General features: G+C 30.9%; 1 protein-coding gene across 2 annotated transcripts in view; it reads left to right on the top strand.

Annotated features, from left to right (window-relative positions):
• LOC127719506 (hemicentin-2-like) overlaps positions 1-13,671 on the top strand; it is a 62,749-nt gene extending 49,078 nt beyond the window's left edge. Inside the window, exons 14-16 of one of the 2 annotated variants that reach the window (XM_052225653.1) lie at positions 4,592-4,894; positions 5,856-5,999; positions 8,517-13,671. In XM_052225653.1, the coding sequence (XP_052081613.1) occupies positions 4,592-4,894; positions 5,856-5,999; positions 8,517-8,569 (500 nt within the window). In that variant the 3' untranslated portion in view covers positions 8,570-13,671. Of the gene's footprint in view, positions 1-3,594; positions 3,803-4,591; positions 4,895-5,855; positions 6,000-8,516 lie in introns of those variants that run through there. The other variant, XM_052225654.1, reaches the window with a different exon arrangement.
• Positions 13,672-15,203: the final 1,532 nt, after the last annotated feature.

Raw genomic sequence — 15,203 nt, 5'->3', positions numbered from 1 at the left:
TCTCTGAAATTGTACTGCAAGGTACCATACCACAAAGGGAAGGCTGGGATTGAGTTTGGGGGTGATGAATCATAAGGGGGTTCAAAAAATTTGGGGGGAGGATTTTTTTTTTTTTTCCTTTTTTTTTCTTTTAAAATTTTCCATTTTAAGTTGGTTATTTCTGATTTATATTTAAAAGCAAATAATAATGATATGGTAGGAGATACACACCAAACAGGATGTGTAAATTATTATATTATAAGTATTGTGCAATAGCAAGAAATTTTCAATTGCACAGTATTGCACAATAGCAAGAAATCTTCAATTGCACAGTATTGCGCAATAGCAAGAAATCTTCAATTGCACAGTATTGCGCAATAGCAAGAAATATCCAATAGCACAATATTGCGTAATAGCAAGAAATTGTCAATTGTAAAGTATTGCGCAATAGCAAGAAATATTTAATTGCACAGTATTGTGCAAAAGAAGATACTTCATATAAATTGCTTATTTCTTGACCAATTTCAATGGGGTTTTATTCTTGAATTCTTGGGGTTCTTTAATATGCTGAATCTAACCTTGTATTTAGTTTTTGGATTTTGGGCCCCGTTTTTAAATTGGTCCACATTGAGGTCCAAAGGGTCCAAAATTAAACTTTGTTTGATTTCATCAAAAATTGAATTATTGGGGTTCTTTGATATGCCGAATCTAACCGTGTATTTAGATTCTTAATTTTTGGGTTCCGTTTTCAAATTGGTCTACATTAAGGTCCAAAGGGTCCAAAATGAAACTTAGTTTGATTTTAACAAAAATTGAATTCTTAGGGTTCTTTGATATGCTGAATCTAAACATGTATTTAGATTTTTGATTATGGGCCCAGTTTTCAAGTTGGTCCAAATCGGGGTCCAAAATTAAACTTTGTTTGATTTCAACAAAAATTGAATATATATGGGGTTCTTTGATATGCTGAATCTAACCATGTATTTAGATTTTTGATTTTTGGGCCCCGTTATCAACTTTGTCCACATTGAGGTCAAAAGGGTCCAAAATTAAACTTTGTTGGATTTCATCAAAAATTGAATTCTTGGGGTTCTTTAATATGCTGAATCTAACCATGTATTTAGATTTTGGATATTGGACCATAATAGGTGAATGTCCAATTTAAAATTTTTAAGTTCTTAGACCACATTCATTCTGTGTCAGAAACCTATGCTGTGTCAAATATTTAATCACAATCCAAATGCAAAGCTGTATCAAGCTTGAATGTTGTGTCCATACTTGCCCCAACTGTTCAGGGTTCGACCTCTGCGGTCGTATGAAGCTGCGCCCTGCGGAGCATTTTATTGGTTATTATCTTGAATATTATTATAGATAGAGATAAACTGTAAACAGCAATAATGTTCAGCAAAGTAAGATCTAAAAATAAGTTGTCATGACCAAAATTGTCAGTCGACCCGTTTAGGAGTTATTGCCCTTTATAGTCAATTTTTATACGCCCGTTTACGGGACGTATTATGGTATACCGTTTTCCGTCTGTCCGTCCGTCGTCAACATGTCGGACATTAACTCAAAAACGCTTTAACCAATTTGCATAAAACTTTGGTGAATTGTTTATATCTATTGACGGGAGCTCCCTTTTGTTTTTTATAAATTTTAGATTTTACGTTTCCGAGTTATGGGGTTTTATTCATTAAAAAAAGGGTGATTTTCCAGTTTTCGGACAATAACTCAAGAATGCTTTCACCAACTTGCAAGAAATTGTGGTGAACTGTTTATATCTATTGACATGAGCTCCCTTTTGATTTTTATATATTTTAGATTTTACGTTTCGGAGTTACAGGGTTTTAATCATAAAAAAAGGGTGATTTTCCAGTTTTTGGACAAAAAAACAAAAATGCTTTCAGCAATTCTCATGAAACTTTGGTGAATTGTTTATATCTATTGATGTAAGCTCCCTTTACATTTTCATAAATTTCTAATATGACATTGAGAGTTAATTGAACTTTATTTGTCTATTATAGTCTGACAACAGATTTACTAAGTATTGCGCAACAGCACAGTGTATTGCACAACAGCAAGAAATCTTTAATTGAATATAAATATAATTCATATAACCAATTTCAAGTTCTTTGACTACATTTATTCAGAAACCTATAATATGTCAAATATTTAATTACAATCCAAATTCAGACCTGTATCAAGCTTGAATATTGTGTCCATTTTTGCCCCAACTGTTCAGGATTGGACCTCTGCGGGCATATCCAGCTGCGCTCAGCGAAGCAGTTTATTAACAATTTTTGTAATCTTTTACAAAAATCTTCTTCTCTGAAACTACTGAGACAAATTTAACCATACTTGGCTTTAATCATTATTAGGGTATCTAGATGAAAAAATTTGTCCGATGACCCTGCCTTCCAACCATCATGGCCGACATGGTTAAAAATAGAACATAGGGGTAAAATGCAGTTTTTGGTTTAAAGCATTTAGAGCAAATCTAACAGGTGGCAAATTGTTCATCAGATTTAGATTTATCTGCCCTGAAATTTTCAGACGAATCCGACAACCCGTTGTTGGGATGCTGCCCCTGAGTTAGTAATTTTACAGAAATTTTGCAGTTTTTTGTTATCATAGATATCATTATAATATCTAATATCTAATACTATTAATTATGATTTTAACCTTATTTTACATGATTTCCAAAGCATCAGTAAATACAGGTGAGCGACACAGGCTCTTGAGAGCCTCTAGTTTGTATACCCCTGTCAGATGTATCAAACTGTTTGTCTATCTTACAACCCATCCTACAAAAGGTGAACAATGTTTCGATCAAACATCATGAAACTTATATGAAGCATTTGAATTGTTTGAAGAAGGCTTACTTTAGATGCTAACATTTTTGTTGTCAAAGTTCCAGAGTTAAAGGACTTTATTTTTTTTTAAATCCAGCGCTAACTCAACTATGCATGGATAAATTTACTTGAAATTTATTTTATGCTGTTGCTAGGATTGGTTAAAAGTAAAATAACAAAAATATCGAACTCCAAGGAAAATTCAAATTTGAAAGTCCCTTATCATGCTTATCAAATGGCAAAATCAAAAGCTCAAACACATCAAACAAATGGAAAACAACTGTCATATTCCTGACTTGGTACAGGCATTTCCTATTGTAGAAAATGGTGGATTAAACCTGGTTTTATAGCTAGATAAACCTCTCACTTGTATGACAGTCACATAAAATTCCATTATATTGACAACAATGTGTGAACAAAACAAACAGACATAATAGGTAAAAATGTCAAAAATAGGGGTACAGCAGTCAACATTGTGTTATATCATGTATAATCTTAATCACTATAAAAAAAACTAATAAATATGTCAACAAAGAAAATCATAATGGCATATAGACAAAGCACATAAGCAAAAATGAAAGACAAGAATACAAAAAATGACCACAGCACAGCAACACAATGGCGGGATAGGTAAAAATAATATTTGTGAAACAGGTCTCATACATATCCTTGCTGTTGTATGAATAGGTAATTGGGTAAGGAACTACTTCTACCGTATATTACAGTTGAGCCAAATAAACTCCATTTTTATTTCGTAAATTTTTAGATTTGTCATTCAAGAGATATGGGATTTAAGTGTCAGATTTGTCATTCAAGAGATATGGGATTTAAGTGTCAGATTTGTCATTCAAGAGATATGGGATTTAAATGTCAGATTTGTCATTCAAGAGATATGGGATTTAAGTGTCAGATTTGTCATTCAAGAGATATGGGATTTAAGTGTCAGATTTGTCATTCAAGAGATATGGGATTTAAGTGTCAGATTTTCAATCACATGAAACTTTTGTCGCATTTTTCTCAGGAACCACAAATCAAAACTTTTTGGAATTTAGTAGCAAGTGTCTTGTGAGTAAGCTTTTGCCTGTGATGTGTTTTCACATTTATCACTCCATCAACAACTCGTTAAACGAAAACATTGTGCATATTCCAATACATAATGACCATGTATAAAATTCTTGTCACATTTTCTAAGGAATCAGCACGCTTTACTGTGTGATGCATTTTCACATCAGTCACTTATCAACTTCCTAATGACCTAATACTTATAGAAGACCTAGGGAAGAACCTAATATCAATGGAAGTACAGGGGAACAACTGAATACTTGCATTGGACCTGGGGAATAACCTAATAATTATTTAAAGTGGTCCTTGGGAATAGCCTAATACTTATAGTGGAACTGGGGAATAACCTATTACTAAAAGTGGAACTGGGGAATAACCTAATACTTATAGTGGACCTGGGGAATAACCTAATACTTAAAGTGAACCTGAGGAATAACCCAATACTTTTGTGGACCTTGGGAATAACCTTATACTTACAGTGGACTTGGGGAATAACTTAATACTTAAAGTGAACCTGAGGAATAACCCGATACTTTTGTGGACCTTGGGAATAACTTTATACGTACAGTGGACTTGGGGAATAACCTTATACTTATAGTGGACCCGGGAAATAACCTTATACCTGAGGTATCATTAGTGAGTAATAGCCCACAGTTTAACTTGCTTAGCAGACATTTTAAAATCATGTCCTTACCTTATAGGTTGGCCTCTCAGACCATTTGGTTTAGAAGTAAGATGTACAGAAAACTCAGCCGAATTCAGTTGGATATCGGCATATAATGGTGGCAGCAATCAAACTTTTACTGCTTACTACTCTTGGTTTAAACCTGGTAATAATATCAAAGGACCAGAGGAAATTGCAGATACTGGAGAGGGTACTCGTATTAAAGTCAGTATACAGCCATTAGATACTGGCTATCCATTTTTCGTCACTGTCTCAGCCAAAAATGTCAATGGTATGACAGAGTCTGATGCCTATGTTAACTGTAGCACTTCTAAGACAGGTAAGTCCAGCAACTGTTGTTTTTAGTTATATTGCTCTTAAATATGTATAGGTTATCCAATTTTCTTCGGATAGAGTATTATAAAATATCATCATTAAGTCAAGGTTTAAAGCTTTTTATACCCCTGCTCCAACAGGAGGTGGCATTCTGGTATGTCTATCTGTCCCTCTGTCTGTCTGTGTGTCCATCCATCCCATGGTTCAAACTTTCTGCAGGAACTACAAATCAGAGCTTCATAAACTTTGGTATCAAGCTTCATGTTAACTGATTATTTATATATTCTTACATGTAACGGCCATTTTGATCATGTTTTTCTCAGATACTACAAATCAGAGCTTCTTGTAGGTATGCTTTTTAAATCCATACTTCATCAACTTCCTGTTTACTAAATACTTAAAGCAGAGGTATCATTAGTGAGCAATAGCTCACAGTTCAACTTGTTTGTTGACTGAGTAGAGAGAGCAACCAAAACATGTCATATACAATATTGTGTCTTAGAGAAAGATATTTTGAAAAATTAACGTTCAGCAACTTTGATATTCTGTTAATAGTAAAATAAGGAGGTGTGTTATGATTGCCAATGAGACAACTCTCCACCATAGACCAAATGACATAAAAGTAAGCATCTATAGGTCACCTTACAGCCTTTAACCATGAGCAAAACCTATACGGCATTGCAAGCTATAAAAGTTCCCAAGATGACACATTATATAACATTTCACGAGAAAACTAACTGCCTGATTTATGAGATTTATTACCTTTTAGAATAAGTTTTTTCAAAGGGCAGATAAGCTTACATGGATCTTATTTAAATTTATGGGCTCTTAAAACAACATCACCGTAAAATAAGGATGTGATATCTCGTTAGTAATGAGTTTTTTAAGTACAGCCAAACTCTAAATGTAAGATTGAATAGATTATATCAGTTAAAAATGTCTTAATTATTTGCATTTATTTTAAGAAACATCATCACCAAAATCAAGAGAGCAAAAATCATCAAACAATGCAGGTGTGATTGCTGGTGCAGTAATTGGTGCTATCCTATTCATAGTAGTGGTCGCTGTAATTATGTTTATTGTTGCTAAAAGGACCCAGAAAGTCAAAGGTATGCTAGTCTGAATATATATTTTGTCTATGCAAAGCATTTCATATCAGTATTTTTTTTCTTCCAGCAATTCTTACAGGTATTTTTTTAGTCATGTTATGTTAACCCTGCATTTTTCTCATTTTCAGTCCCCTACCGACGAAGTCAAAGGGGACTCTCGGTTTGCACTCCCTCTGTCGGTCAATCTGTCTATCTGTCCATCCGTCAGTCTGGCAAATCAGTTTTCCACACTATTGATTTGATATTTGGTGTATTGTTTTATCATGACAAGTTACAGATCAAGTTCCAATTTTGTTCCGGTCTGATAAATTTGTGCCGAGTTATGGTCCTTGAACTTAGAAAATTCACTCAAATAATCAGTTTTTCAAATATTTTTTGTCGTGCTTAAAAATATTGATTTGATAATTGGTATATAGTTTTATCATGACAAGTTAAGGATCAAGTTCCAATTTTGTTCTGGTCTGATGATTTTGTGCCGAGTTATGATCCTTGGACTTAGAAAATTTACTTAATTATTCAGTTTTCCACAATTTTTTTCACCATGCTTGAAGATATTGACTTGATATTTGTTATAAAGTTTACACCATGACAAGTTATAAATCAGTTTGCATTTTGTTCCAGTACAATGAATCTTTAACCAGTAGGGGACTATGTATTGTCATGCAAATACTCTCAGAATGCTTGTTATTTTTATACAACCACACATAATTAGATCTTCATGAAATTCTTCAACCAGATGTTATGTACCTCTTATGATTTCTGAGCAGTGCTCACAGGACAAGAGTAGTAATTCAGTAAATTTTCACATCTTTTTTTTCAAGTCTGATGTTGTTTTGCATTTTGTTTGACTTACTTTTATAAATGAACTTTTGAAATATGTTTTCTACTTTCATAATTTTTTATGGCCAGACTTGAGGGATGGAAAATGAATTTACTGTAACTTTTGTCTATTGTTTATTTTATTTCAAGGAGTAAAGGTCTAAAATAATCTAAGGTACTACTCAGCCTGTCTAGTCATTAACTATCTAAGGTACTACTCAGTCTGTCTAGTCATTAATAATCTAAGGTACTACTCAGTCTGTCTAGTCAATAATAATCTAAGGTACTACTCAGTCTGTCTAGTCAATAATAATCTAAGGTACTACTCAGTCTGTCTAGTCATTAATAATCTAAGGTACTACTCAGCCTGTCTAGTCATTAATAATCTAAGGTACTACTCAGTCTGTCTAGTCATTAATAATCTAAGGTACTACTCAGTCTGTCTAGTCATTAACTAACTGTCCAAGTTTTGCTTTATTTCATATATTTGCTTTCATACCACTTCATTCTCAATTTTAAACAATTCAAATCTACATTTATGAAGTATTCTTTTTGTGGTTGTTTCTCTTTTTAAAAACTGATATTTAATCATTGACATTTAATGGGTTCTTTCCAGAAGAAAACAGATCATTTAAGGGGATGTCATTATTTACTAGTTGTATTTAATGTAAAGTATCATTCATACAAATAAAAAGGTCCAGTTGCCTTTTGTTGATCTAAAGGTAAAAAAGAGAAGAGAAAATGAATGTATATATGTTGACAGTCAGATGTGTTTAGTCTTTTTTTGTGTAGTGGGTTGTTGTCTTATTTTCATATTCCACCATGTGTCTAATATCAAAGAATGAAATATCTAAAGAAGTTTTTTTATTGAATATTGAAACTTTTAAGAAGACAGTACTTATTTTTAGAACAGATATGACAATAGACAAATCAAATTCTGTCGTTATAAAATAAAGAAACATACAAAGTATCTTAAACCTTTTGGTAAAGATTCACAAAAAGTTAGCAAAGCCAAATAGATTAAATGAAATATATAATAAAAAATTACTATGTTTGTTGCTATGAAATATTGTGATTACCAAATAAAATTAAAACTGATAATTTCACTCCTCTGACCTAATATACAACAAGACATTGTTGATGATGTTGCATCAAAGCTAATTGAGCAGGCATAGAAAAAGATATAGTTGATTGCATTGTCTACTTTATTTCAAGAAAGACAAAATTAGAAAAAGTGTCATTCTACTGACAACAATTATGACAACACAACTTCATTGAAACTTGTGTTGATTAAACAGTATAAAAGTACCATTGATCTGTCTACTAATCTATTAAGAAAAAAGATTAGGCTCATTGCCTTTCTGTCCATAGAATATGTTTTTGAATGTAGCTTCATACTGACAAATTATCTGTTAAATGACAGTTTAAAGCTCTTTATCAAATAGTAAAATAAAAAAAAAATACCATCTCTAAGGATAATTCTTAATGGAAAGTCTCTTAGCAAATTGCAGAATCAAAAGCTCAAACACACAAAAAGAATGGAAAACAACTGTCGTATATTCCTGACTTGGTACAGACATTACAAATTATACTGAACAACCATTTTGCTCCACCTATTGTCCTTATTCAGACATGTGAAAGCAATGGTAGATTGTCTAAGTCAAGTGTGATTTTCATGTATTTTTTGTTTTATTACAGGGAATGTGAAGTTTGCAGATCTTCATTTAAGTTTTTATAAAAGTAAAGATTGAAAAAAAACAATTAGAAAGAAGTTTCTGCTATGGAATCATATCATCGAGAATGAAATCTTGCAATTTAGATTGTGATTCTTTGATTGGCATTCAAATATTTTATCGTCCTCTTGCAGAATGGCATGTTCTACTTTCAATTGATACTATGCAGATAGGAATCTTCTTGTCATTGATTACACCTTTGTAATCTTTCAGCAAAATAAATCAAATGGAATGGTGCTCAACATATGATTTGTGCAATTTAGTTTTTATCATCTACTGTTGTGAGTGTTGTTATTTAAATTTTACTTGTTCTTGCAAAAAGAAATGTGTTTTGTTTTAAAAAGATTAGAATGTAATGCTTGCATGGCAGTGTCAACACATAGAGATCACTAGTAATGGTTTTGGAATTGCATCATTCTTATTCATACATCATTATGAGGTAGGTAAGACATACCTACCCCATAAACCGTGAAAGTTGGCAGGTCTGTCCATATTCTTTTTCACATTTGTACTACACATAAAGAAGAAAAAGAATATTTTATTCCAATTAATGGCCGTGGAGGGCATAAACATTTGGAATAGCAATAACATCAATAATTTGAGATTAAAACAAATAACTTTCAATAAACTCAAGTGATATAAAACATCTTTTTAAAGTAACTGTTAATATTTTTAAAAGCAGCCCAAGATATGGAGTCTTTATCTTATAATATCATTATGCCTCTTTAATATAATTTAGCATGGCAAAAATTAGAAATGACACATGTAAGGGCATTGTTTATCAAATTAGAGTGAGCTACCAGCAATTTAAATATATTTTATTGTGGGACCATTGATTTTGAAATTTATAAGTATAAGTATGTACATTTATAGCATTAAAGTTCGTTTTTACTTGTAACAGACATATTTACACTTGTATGCAAATTTGTCCGTCATTACTTAAAATCACAAAAGTTCCCGTAAAATTTAACATCCCAATTTAAAAAATTAGATGTCGCTTGACGTCAGAAGGTTATTAGGAGACAAATCTAAGGTCATTCGGAGACAAAATTCAGCTAAATATCAAAAGTGTGAATACGTTTATTGTCATGTAGCATTTTTGTCACAATAGTAAAATTCGTAATCAGCAAATCAAAAGTGCTATGTAAATATAAGTATCATTGATATGTTATGTATTTGTTAAGATAAGAGCTATGAAATCAGATGATTGGTTATAAAAATTTAAATCTGTATGTAAATTCATGTTTTGTGAGTCACATAACAAGCTATGTTTTAAGACTTATATGTTTTGTATTTACAACATACTTTTATATATCATAATTATACATAAAAGACATGTTTTTCTTTTCTTCATATTGAATGTATTCTGTTGATATGAATTTTCAAAATATAATTTATTTGCACTTCAGGTAGTTGCTGTGAACATTTTAATGATATTGTTCATTTTGAGCGATAAAATTTCTTTCTTATAAGTTTATATTATAGGGGCCCTTTATTTAGAAAAATATATGATTTATGTTTGTGAAGTTATTATAAAGGGTCAACATTAATTTAACCCAATTTATGAAATCTGGTTAAATTCTTTTTTACTTTGTATAATAAGGAAATGGACTACCATATTATAGGTTAAACTTACTTTTAAGTAAGGACACTAAATTTTGGAGGATAAATATATAGGATCCTGTCTTTCCTTCTGTCCATCTATCAAATGTTCATGAAACTTTGTACATTGTAAGATCCTAACATGAAAATGTGCATTTAAGTTGTGCATCCTGATAGGTTAACAAATCCTAGAGTTATGCCCCTTTATATTTATATTTTTTTTTTATTCTATTGAGTATGCAATTTGTGGATGCAGCTTTCCTACATACTTCATTAGATGATCATGATACTTTGTACATCCTAACATGAATATTTGCATAATAATAGGGCATCCTGGTAGGTTGACAAATCCCAGAGTTATATCCCTTTGCACTTTGAAATTTCAATAATTATCAGTATACATTAACATGCATATCATTTTGTATTTATTTTATATGTTATATTGTAAACTATTGTATTTTTATAGCTCAGATATTGTCCCAGGGAACCTTTTACAAAAGATAAGGATTTCTAATTTAGAGCAGATTTACTTACAATAATACACAATTGTCTGTATATCACTTTTGAAAAACCATGACAAAACAAAATGAGCATTACTGAAATTATTTGCCATATTTTTTTTAAATCCTGTAGACTGTTTTGCTCCAAATTTACATAAAAATGCCACCAAAGTAACAAGTATACACTATGTGGATGCTACCCCATCTACATACTTCACCAGATATTTATGAAAATCTTTGTACATTGTAAGATCCTAACATGAAGATGTGCATATAAATAGAGTCTTTTGGTCTGTTCTGATTTCACTCCTTTGCACTTAGAAATTTTGTATACTATTAATTATTGATGAATAGATTAGATTAGAAATCTGCATTAACATGCATATCATTACTGTAAAACTAGGAATCATATATTTGGAGCTAACAGAAAGTGAAAGTAAGGTATTTGTCCTGCCCTGCTGACAGTTTTAGTTGTTTCTTTGTTCTTAAATAAATTTTTACAAAGATATTTGTTAAATCAAATGAAGGGGTATTTAAATACAAAATAATGTAGCATCTCTTATCATGTTTTCCATAACTATTATTTCATGTATTAGATAATAAGCTCAGGATGACTAATTTCAACTTTCAATTCATGATACAAATCTATGTGATTGATATTTTTATATTGTATGCTGATTTGTACTTTTGTATTTATTTTATGTGTTATATTGTAAACTATTGTATTTTTATAGCTCAGATATTGTCTCAGGGAACCTTTTACAAAGATAAGGATTTCTAATTTTGAGCTGATTTACTTACAATAATACATAATTGTTTGTGTATCACTTTTGAAAAACCATGACAAAAAAAATTGAGCATTACTGAAATCATTTGACATATTTTTTTAAATTCTGTAGACTGTTTTGCTCAAAATTTATATAAAATGCCAGCAAAGTAACAAATTAAAATATTTTTTATCTTGAATCATTTGTTCCAACATTCACGATTAATGCTAATGCATTGTTTCTTTCTTTATGAAAATTATTTAGCAAACAGAGCAAGAAAATTATAGGCTGTCAGAGGACTTTTTGTTTATCCTACTTCCTATGAACTATCAAAAATATTGGTTTAGTCTATTATTCTTGCTAAAATTATATCATTACAGAGACCATGATATATACCATTTCAAAATCTAAGCATTCTGGGTAACATTTTCAAAAGTGTGCAAGCACTCAGGCTTCCTTCACCAATAAAAACTGACCACCATGAAATGGCCATTAGTGCTGAAAGTGGAATCAAACACCAATCAATCAATCAATCAATCAAAATTGTGCACCAGAATGTTGTGTTTGGCATATTGTTTTTTATACCCCTGCTTTAAAAAAGTGGGGGTATACTGTTTTACTTCTGTCTGTCCTTCCATCCGTCCGTCTGTCCGTCTGTCTGTCCATCCGTCAGTCCGTTCAATGAATATTTTTCGTCGCATCTTTCTCAGGAACTACATCATACGGATTTCTGAAATTTGGTTTCAGGGTTTATATAAGTCAGCTATACCGTGTGATGTGTTTTCAGATTCATCACTCAACAACTTCCTGTTTACCGAACACCTACATATTTTTACACTATTAAAATTATCCACTTGTTGGGGGAGGGGGAGGGGGGGGGGGTATCATCAGTGACCAGTAGCTCACAGTTTCACTTGTTTTTCCTTAATTACCCTGTTCTAATGGCTATATTGTAAATTGTGAGCAGACAGATTCATATTTAGTGATTTAGAAAATATTTGTGTCTGTTGTAATGGGGCATTTAATCAGATTTATTATATTTAAACAGTTTTGATATGAACATATCATTTATATTTGTGATTTATATTGTATTGTTGAATATTTAATGTCATTTTGTGAGTTTTTATATATTTTTATAAGAAAGACAAATAAAAACTATGATGTTGAAATCACACTACAGTTTTGATACATCAAGGTTTTAAATTGATGAAATAATATTATATTTAAACTCCTTAAACTCATTTTTGGTAAAATTATCATATGTTTATTACAACAGAAACAATTTTTAACTTTAGAAGGTTTGAAAAGGCAAATGGAAACATATTGATTCTAGGAACAACTAAATGCAACTATTTCATAAAGGCACAGTTTATAAATAAGTGTTCCTTGATATGCAGAAAACAAATATTCTATTGATATTCACTATAAATTCATGGTTTAATGAATAGATATATCATGTAAAATATCAAGCAATCAATGTGAAATGTAAAAAAATCTATTTGCATTTTCTCCTGACCAGTTTACAGTACTTCTATGGTCATATCTTTTTGTTTCCCTCATTGCTGATACAAAAGACCACATGCCTGTCAAATATGTAGTTAAGACTTTCACCTATTAACAAAAATATCAAAGAATCAAGCAATGTGTGATCATGTTTTCCATAAGTGTGTCAATGTTAGCTAATTTTTTAAACACTACAATTAGATCGTCACATTTAAGGTTTCATAAAATATATGTAGCTCATATACGACCTTTCACCAAAGAAGTACCATTTCCTGTAATATACATGATTGAATTTGGTCTGTCAATATGAAAATTAATAGATGTGGTATGATGAGACAACTCTCCACCAGAGATCAAATGTCGTAGAAGATTAGCAACATGTTTTTGCTATGGTGTTCAGTAGACCGACATTTTTCAAAATCCTAAAATGAGTTCATGAATTGTTCTAGAACTTAGACTTTCCTTCACTATAGTTCAAGGACTGTTCATGAAGAGTTCAAGTACTCATTTTTGATTCAGCCATGCTGGATCTATGCGATCACTCTGGTTTTGGAGATGGTGCAGAATACCAAGTTAAAGACATATCATGAAACTTACAATGTGTCTTTATGACTTGCAGAAACTTTCTACACCATTTTAATCATCAACTGCCAACTTTTGACATGTTATTTGCCCTTAAATTTAGAAAAGATTGGTCGAACAACCCTTTTATTTTAGATACACACTTGCATATAGTTCCCTTGTAAATCAAAATTTTTAATGATTTACTATTTATGAATTAATTTGAAAAAGTATTGTACATCAATTGAATCAGTTGATAAGAATTTTGAAAGTATTATATTAGTATCTTATGCTTGTGTAAATTATTGTTCAATGAAATTTGAATCAACATGTGTATTAATATATTTAAGTTGATTCCCACACTTTTTTGAAATGGTATTACTCAAATTCTTTCCATAGTTAAATAAGAGTCAGGATGATTATCAACTGTCATGATTTTCAAATAATCACACTCAAAGGTGTATTAATTGGAAACAAACCCAGTCTTAATTCACCACAGTTAATATCTCATGATTTGTTACATAATTAAATACACCTAACTGAATACAAACATTCTTGATCTCAATAGTAAACCTACAAATGTATTATTTATTTTGATCTACACTACATTAAAATATTCTGTTAATATTGCTAGCTAGCTGAATGATTAATCAGACGTGGTTTAACAGTAATTGGAAATATATCAGCATTAGGTATTTGTACATTTAAATTTGAATACATGAAATGTATTTTTTCTTAATGAAGAATGAACACCAATTTAGATAAAAAAAAAATAATTTTTGTTGTTGAGAAAGTGCATTTCCAATGCCTCTTTCTGGAAATTAATAAGCCAATTATAATTAATAATGGCATATAAAAGAATATATTACTTGTTTGACGATTTCCCTTTCCATTCTTGTCAATTCCATTAAATTGCAAATATTTAAAAAAAAAATCTGACAGAGTCTAAAATTGAAATATCAATATATATATATCAATATTTGCATTAATATTGCGAAATTCCCTACCTTTGGACAATAACATAGAAATTTTACAATAAGATTGGAAATAAAAAGAGAAAAAAAATATTGAAAAAAGTATGGGCAGAAAGAATATCAGACTAGCTATAAATATGGCTGGATCACAACATCGACGATGCTTTGATTAGATTATGGAGAATGTTCATGATGGAAATGGAAGATTTATGTGACCAGCTATGAAATGTACAAAACTGATTTGACAATTTATTTGCATTACATGTATTAGAATAATCATATCTCTTTTTTTAAATCATGAATATCATAAAACTCAAAACTGTTAAAGACCAATCTTCATCCGATTAACAGCATGTATATTAATATATAAGGGTAGACTTGTAGTCTATGAAATATATTATGTATTGAATGAATAAGCAATCTGTACATTTGTGTCTTTGTTAGTGTTTTATTTCTTGGAAAATATATGCATGCTGATATGAATATTTGGATATAATATTGAACCTATTTATATCGTGTTAACCTTGCCTGTCATTCAATCAATTCCCCACCAAAAAAAGTGACCACCACAATATAGCCAATAGTGCTAAAAGTGGCATTAAACACCAGCAATCAATCAATCTTTATGTAATATAACAACTGTAAGACCTTTTCAAATGTACTGGCAGATATTGATCTGGTTTTTAGAATGAATTTAACAGATGTATACTGTCACTGAACTAGCTAACCCTAGACCTTAAATGGA

The sequence above is a fragment of the Mytilus californianus genome, unplaced genomic scaffold, assembly GCF_021869535.1.
Source record: "Mytilus californianus isolate M0D057914Y unplaced genomic scaffold, xbMytCali1.0.p SCAF_11, whole genome shotgun sequence".
NCBI lineage: Eukaryota > Metazoa > Mollusca > Bivalvia > Mytilida > Mytilidae > Mytilus > Mytilus californianus.
The sequence above is the reverse complement of the archived record's forward strand: the minus strand, read 5'-3'. Positions and strand labels throughout refer to the sequence as shown.